This window comes from Amblyomma americanum, chromosome 1 (genome assembly GCF_052857255.1).
Source record: "Amblyomma americanum isolate KBUSLIRL-KWMA chromosome 1, ASM5285725v1, whole genome shotgun sequence".
Classification (NCBI taxonomy): domain Eukaryota; kingdom Metazoa; phylum Arthropoda; class Arachnida; order Ixodida; family Ixodidae; genus Amblyomma; species Amblyomma americanum.
Window position 1 is genome coordinate 371,158,249 of NC_135497.1, and position 7,850 is coordinate 371,166,098.

At 41.6% G+C, this 7,850-nt stretch overlaps 1 protein-coding gene across 1 annotated transcript; it reads left to right on the forward strand.

The window, feature by feature from the left end:
- Positions 1–5,182: 5,182 nt before the first annotated feature.
- On the forward strand, positions 5,183–6,142 carry LOC144101156 (sulfotransferase 2A1-like). Its single transcript, XM_077634198.1, has one exon. It carries the CDS (start codon positions 5,183–5,185, stop codon positions 6,140–6,142), a length of 960 nt encoding a protein of 319 aa, XP_077490324.1.
- The last annotated feature ends 1,708 nt before the right edge of the window (positions 6,143–7,850 follow it).

Consider the following 7,850-nt stretch of genomic DNA (forward strand, 5'->3'; position numbering starts at 1 on the left):
GGGGGGGGGGGTCGAGAGATTCTGGAAATATTTGTGAGCTCTAAGTGCATTATCCTGCATTTTAGCTTTTGGAGCCCATAGCAATGCAGAATACAAATCGTTATGCCGTGTCTTCAACTACGCCTGTTCTCATACCTTTACTCAATCGAATGGCAGAGGCTCAGCGTGGATTTTGGGGTAGCTCAAGCTGGAGAGAGATCTTCCTTCACAACAAAAGTGTATTTATGGCGCCCTTTCTTCTTCTTAGTAGTTTGTTACGCAAATAGAATGAAATAAAAACGTAAGGAACATGTGTTACCGGCGGCAGCACTAGCTATCTGCAATCTTAGGCGCCCGAGCTTCGGCTGACGGAAATAAATAGAACAGGGAGAGGGTGGCGGGCTGTAGTTCAGAGGGGAGCAATAGCGAGAAACAACAGGTGATAGTTACACTGTAAACAAAATACAAGAAGGGTTAAAGTTTGTGTTGCTCGTGCACAAGTGTCGAGGCACAGTTCGAAATAGTAGAGCGCGTGATCGACCACTGGAAACATCTTGAATGCATAAAACGCTATCCACAAAGCCCCCCCCCCCCCCCCCCCCCCCCCCTGGTTTCATGGCACCAATGAGTTGTGTGAGATGCACACTGCACAAACAGCTGGGGCGCTTCCCCCAAGGAAGAAATTTGAAATGAAAAAATTGTGCTCAGCTCACTCCTTTTCGGCAAAAAATGTACAGAGCTACATGGTTCATACGAGACCAGCCCCTTCAAAAGTGAACCACAAATCTTCCCTTCTTCCTCACCCCTGCTACGAGATTAGATAGAATACGAAAAGTGGAAACGAACATTGACCTTTGCATCTTTCAAGTATAAAGCATAAAACAGAACATATCGTTGCTGATTCGCTTGCGCTCTCACTCTCTTTTGATCAAGAACCCGCGATACAGTAGTATATAGTCCAGTAGTATAGTCGCGCGGGTATACGGACTTTCCTGCAACCTCACCAAACTATCCGACTGTTACTGGTGTCCTCCAATAAAAACGCAAAAGTGGAAACATCTAGTTGTAATAGGCGATGTTCTGTTCTCATCGCTGTCCATATTAACGCAACAAATATACATGGCCCTAATGAGCTCAATGCATGTTCGTCCTGTCCAATGTCCAGAAAGTCAGCTTCCATAATAAAGAGGCGTAAACCCATTGAAAATTCGGTCCCCAGTTAAATTGTGCATAATTCGAGTCGTCAATATTAACCATGGTAGCAACAGCGAGGAATGGCAGTATTTTTATCAAATATAAGGTGACCGGCTCGCAAACGGACTTACCCGAGAGAGCTGATACGATGAACGTGGGAAAAGCCACCATACTTGCACCCAAAAAGTTCCTGCACCAACTCATCCATTGGCAATTTATTATATACACCTTCAATTACATTATCACAGCAGATATAAAACCCATACGTTATACACTCTCGATGATTTAAAAAAAACTAATATTTTCTAATCATTTCAAGTACTCATTCTTTCCACTTGAAGTTAGAAAATGAAACAGCAATGAACCATCGATTACACAATATTCTTGTACTGGATGGCATACTTTATACTTGCCCCGGATTAGCACCATGAAAATTTCTAATTTTATGCTGCAACTTCATAACAGCACACATTTGTGACTGGCAAGTGATACTTCATTGATATAAATCTCATGCACACACCATGCATTTTAAACGCAGACGTTTTTCATTATAACGTTTTTCGTTTTGTCATTCTATAACCTACTATTTTCATAAGTCGTTCTTGATGCATCTTCTGAGCAACATATCACTGGTGATGCAATTTTTTACAATGACATGAATATAAAAAGATCTGTTGGGGCCAGATTCTGGTGCGGACTACTTTTCAGATAATGAAAGAAAAACACTGGAACTGGCGACGTTACGCTCAACAAATCAAAGCTAAAACACACACAATTGACAATACAAATAATACATATCAGAAATTTTAATATAAAGTAAAATATGAACATAAATAATGAGGATATACTGTAAGCAATGATATTTTCTAAGCACATTACACGTTATAAAGACCATAAAATTCAAGAAATGAAAGAGAAACAATCAGCAACAACAATAAAGATACCAGATACATCATATAAATGATACCGAAACACATAAAAATTATTTTCAGGACACCGGAGAGCACGAGCCGAGGTTAACAATCACAGAATTTACTAAAGCTATAATAATACCTCCCGAGGAGGCCGTTGTCCGCGAGAAATGATTTCAGCGCCATGATCACCCGTTTCTGTAGCGCATACGTCATCCATTGACCTAATACCTTTTGGAGACTGAAAGGCCTTTTATCAAGGGTGGTTAAGTCCTTCTTAAGTCGAGTCCTAACACTCATGCTCTGAGCAATCCAGACACAAACGTGGTTCAACGTCGTCCACATCGTGGGTTGTTTGCACGCTCAGTTCTATGCAGAAAGTGATTCATGTAGGCTGTTGCCAGTAGAAGGCAGTGAATGGGAGCTTCTGGACTTCCTTTGAGTGGTAGTGCGATTGTAAACCCTTACTTGCGCTGTCGTGGATTTTTAATGCAGTCTATGTAAAATCAAAGATCACTCAGATGCGTGGATCTCCTACTGATATCCTGAACTGTAGTGCCAAATAAATAGCAGATAAATCAACCATCACTGACACTGTCCCGTGAGCCAGTTTAACTTTCGTCGTTCATTCAGGTCTGCAATTACGAATCCAGTTGTTGATGATTTTCGAAGGCATGAGCCATCAGTATATACATGAATATGGCCAAGATGCCACATATATATTTGGTACGTGGCTAATTTGTGGACTGCAAGTACCATCAATTCGCGTTTTCTAATATCCCTGCCACAGACAACAGGAGGTGCATTATTTGTTCCTTAAAAAGGCACCTTTCGGAAGACGCTGTCAGTTTTCCAGAAAGGCTGCATAAATCTCGTTTCCATCACAACATGTAGGCCGGAAACTAATGGTTGTCTTTCATGTTGGGACATTAGACTGAAAATGTGCCTACAAGTCTCATTTGGTCACAAAATATGAAATTGTGGCTGCTGTGGATCTACAGCGGCCAGAGATTTTGTAGTCGCTTGCGATACACCCAAACACACTTGAAAATATTGAGATATCTGTAAGCGCTCTTCCGTGGCTCGCGTAAGGCCATCCCGTATCGGTGCAGAGTATGCAATAATTTAGTGCAAATAAAATTATACGCTCACAAACTCCGAACGAAGAATCTCCTCTCCTTTGGATCATGTGCCACTGCGTTGTGAGAGTGACGCCAGGCTAAGTTGAAAAAGAAATCAAACCAATATCCACGACTGGAAGTAGAACCCACGGCAAAGCGAAGAGATCAGCATACTATCGCTTTGTTTTGAACGTGATATTTATTAGATTGATGCCATTCTTTATGGAGATGAGCTGTGGTCAAACATTATGAATAGAGTGGCAAATGAACACAGCTAAGCAACCAAGCACGAGAAAGGAGTAAATGCAATGCCTCTGCGACACGCCAACTGCAACACACTCTGGTGCTGTGCATTTCACATCATCTTCTCTGATCATTAAAACTGACTGCTATGAAACTAATAATCGCACATTGATCTATGTGGCGGTAGTGACGGAGAGATGTGGGTTGCCTGCGTTGGCGTAGACAACGTTGGGCCAGAAACAATGCACTAGAACAATAGCAGTTGGCTTTGCAACTGTGCTGCAGAAAAGTGGCACGGGATCATAGGCCACCATCGTACTTAAGGTATTGACATTGACCATGACAAAGTTGAAGACGCACCCCTGCTTTCGCACCACAGTCGGTTTAACCAAGTTAATACCATGACACTTATGACGTATGAGAGCATTATGCGCTTTGAGCAGAGATGATGTGCAATTGCCCAAGACGTACTAGCAATTGGTGCAATGGTGGCGCAGTTGTGGTTTGAGACGCTTGTTTTTTTTGTTTTCCTGCTTATACTGAAATGAAATTTTGTTTCTTTCGGAAAGAATGGGTATTTTCCTGGAAAACATTTCTCCAACAATGCAAAAGTACTGTTTTGCATACGTGCCCTGCCTGTAAAAATTACCCCAGGAGACTGACAGTATTTAAGAATATAACTCTGCAAGCTGCTAAAAAATCGTTTTAGGCGGCTATCGCCGGCTCCAAGTCGATTACTGCCGCTCCTTCAACCCTCTGGTGTTCAATAATGTGCACTTGACTGCCACTGCAGTGGCCTGTGCTTAAAGCCACAACGGTAATGAGGGTTCTATGGTACTATTCGATGCACCCGCCTGCATTAATGGGCGCTGTAATTTAAGTGTCGGAAAGCAGTGCTACGGCTCACGACGTTCTTCTCGCATATAAGGAAATCTTTAGTACAATATGACTTGCGAACAGGCTCAGAAATTTTGCGGGTTGACCTTGCAGATCGTCGAAGGCCACCGTGATGCCTTCGGTTTCACCACCGAAAATAAGAAGCGCTAAAACTATAGCCATTCAACTTCTACCTCGAAATATTGCTGACCCACCTCACCCTACTGAATATCCGCTTAAACTGCCCGTTTCGCAGTGCCCGCTTATGCATTAAAGTAAACGAGCAGACTTTTACACGGCTGGTAGATGTGTTCCGAGATGTGTAACGACTGCTTACGAACGTCGCGTTTAGATTTCCAGTGACAATTAACGTATCTTCATTCCTATCCTACGAGAAAGGTAGAGTTCACGCTTCTTGAGTGCACACGTCCATGATGAACTTCCGCTCAGCATATCTCGAACAACCTGCTTTTTACACTCCTGCTGCCCTTAAGTCTGTGAAAAATTCTAAAAAATGCACAACAAATAACAATAGATTGTGAAAACCAGCAATGGTTCATTTTTTTAAATCGAAATATTTGTCATTAGGCATAATGAGAAAGGGGCTGTACAGCAGCATTTGAAAGATTTTTAAATGACAATCGAATTTAACGTCACTTTCTGCAAATATTACTGAGCCTCATTTAGTAAAAGCTCTCACATCATGCACCGCCGTTAAAGTAATTGGTTATATTAGGAAAAGTATGAAGATTTCGCAGCTGTCTAACAAAGAATATTCGGACGCAGTTGTATATACTACCTGCGAACTCGATAACTTTGCTTCCATTCCAGGACATTGGTCTCCAACAGTTCTGAGTTATGTCAGGACGGAGGCCCTACCGCCAAATCATCGATGGCGTTCCAAGAAGCGCTTTCCTTAATCAAGATGTCCTAAGGAAAAGCTTATCGTTCCGTGCTGCCAAGGGAGACATCGTTCAGTGCACGTACCCAAAGAGTGGCTCGAACTGGCTCCAGTACCTAACGCAGCTGATTATCACAAAAGGCAAACCCATTCTGAATTACAACGAATACACCCGCAACCACCGCCTAATCGAGTACACCGAATGCGAAGACTGGAAGTCAGATCTCCCTCAACGACTGTTATTCACTCATCTCCCACTAAGACTCGAGGCCATGAATCAAGACGCCAAATACATCTACATGGCTCGAAACCCGTGGGACGTGTGCGTCTCCCAATATCGCATGATGTCTGACTTGAGCATTTTTCGATTTCAAGACGGATCATTCGAAGAGTTCGTACAGCCCTTCATAGAAGGGGACCTTGGCCACGAGGACTACTTTGACCATGTGGCTTCGGGATACGCCCTAAGGGACGAGCCGAACGTCTTCTTCTTAACTTATGAAGAGCTCAAGCAAGACACCAGACGCACTGTGCTCAGATTGGTTCATTTTCTGGGAGAGGAATACGGACGAGCTTTAGAAGATGACGAGCAAATACTGGCGAATGTTTTGGAATGGTCACAACCTGAAAATATGAGGAAGGTCGTTGTGATGGATCTGAAAGAGAACGAGTCTCCTGAATGGAAAGATCTCTTCACGAAGAAAAAGATGACAAGCAAGAATGGATACGAGGGGGATAAAAACAAATACCCTTTGGTCAAAGAGGCCAAGGTAGGATGTTGGAAGAATTACTTCACACCTGAGCTGCTGACTCGTTTCGAAGCCAAAATACAAGCAAAGGGGGAAAAAGCGTCTTTCATGGAGCTGTGGGCTGACATTCATGACGAGGCCATCGCCATGTCGCGCATGCGAGCGTAAATTATGGTTTCACTTCCAAGTGACCTAATAGAAGGTGCACTTTTCTGCATAATTCTTCAATAAAGTCAATAAAGGAGAATATTTTGCAAAGAAGCAGAAACACGATAGCGGCAATGAGTTACGATGTGTACACGTGGCATGTGTAAACTGTCTCATGAAAAGGACAGTCTATGGAATGACTATAAACAAGACGTTGAGAACCTTGCCTTAAAAGAGCAATATAGGACACATCGTATTACGTTTACTGCTATGCTGAGACAAGCAAATAACCAATATTTTTTCTTCTGAGTTTTCTGGGTGCAACAGCAATACAAGGAAAACTTGGAGTCTATTAAATGAATTATTAGGCAGACAGAAGAAATATAATTTGGATGAGAAGTTGCATTGCACTTTTATGAAAGCGGATCCTTCGATCATTGCGAACTCTTTTAATTATGCTTTTGTATCATCCATTAGAGAACTTAAAAAACAAACTATCGCTTCTACCATCCAATACCAGGCATCCTCCTGTTGATTAAGAAGTGTTGTGGAACCTTAAGAGCACGCTACCAGACAGCAAGCCACCAGGCTACGATAGGATTAGACTGCGTGATTTGCGAAACAATAACTTCAAACTTAAAGAAGTACTGTTACATATACTTGATGGTTGTTTTAAGGCAGGAGAAATTCCACCAGGCCTGAAGGTCTTAGTACTAAGACCAATCTACAAGTCGGGGAAAAAGAGAGATTAAACAAATTACAGGCCAATTGCCATACTACCAGTCATTAGCATCCTGTTGGAAAAAATTGTTCACCAATATATGACATCTTTTTGTGAGAAGTATTCTTGTTTGAGTACTACTCAGTATGGTTTCCGTCGTAATATTGGTACGGTTGAGTTTCTTGAAGATTGCCGTGATTTTATCAATGGTAACCTGGATGTGAATCAATGTGTTTTAGGATTATTTTTCTATTTATCGAAAGCATTGGATACACTAGACAACTCTGTTTTGTTACATAACTTGGAAAGTATTGGATTCCGTGGTCCAGACCAACAATTTTTTGCAAACTACCTTTTGCAGCGTAATTAAGTGGTAAAAATTAAAGAATCAATAAGTACTTTCTCTGATATTCAGTACGGTGTTCCACAAGGTTCTGTTTTGGGACTGTTTTTGTTTAATATTTATGTAAATGATATGGTTAACCTAAAAGTAAATGCAAAATTGTTTCAGTATGCTGATGACAAAGCTTTAGTAATATCCCATGAATCAACATCACTCGCACTGAAACTACTTCAGTACGGTATCAATATAATAGTAGGCTGGTTATCTGGAAATCAAATATACATAAACAAAAAGAACAATGTGTTAATATCTTTCAGAAATCCGAACAATGATGTTGATCTTGCGCCGTCGGTTCTCCCGCATGATAGCAACTGTGCCAATTGTGAATGTTCGCCACTGCCCTACTCGAACAGTGTTAAATATCTCGGCCTTTATCTTGATTCCAACATATGTTGGTATTCCCAAATTGACAATCTATTAAAGCGACTCCGTTCTCTTTCTCTGCAGCTTTATCGTATAAAATACACATCTGCAAACTTGCGTCAGACTGTGTATAGATCCTTAGGAGAATCTATATTTAGATACGGTGTTTCAGTGTACGGTTCTTGTGCGCCTTGAAAGATCAAGAAGGTAGATAGTTTCTGTGCAGAATCTTCACTAATTTA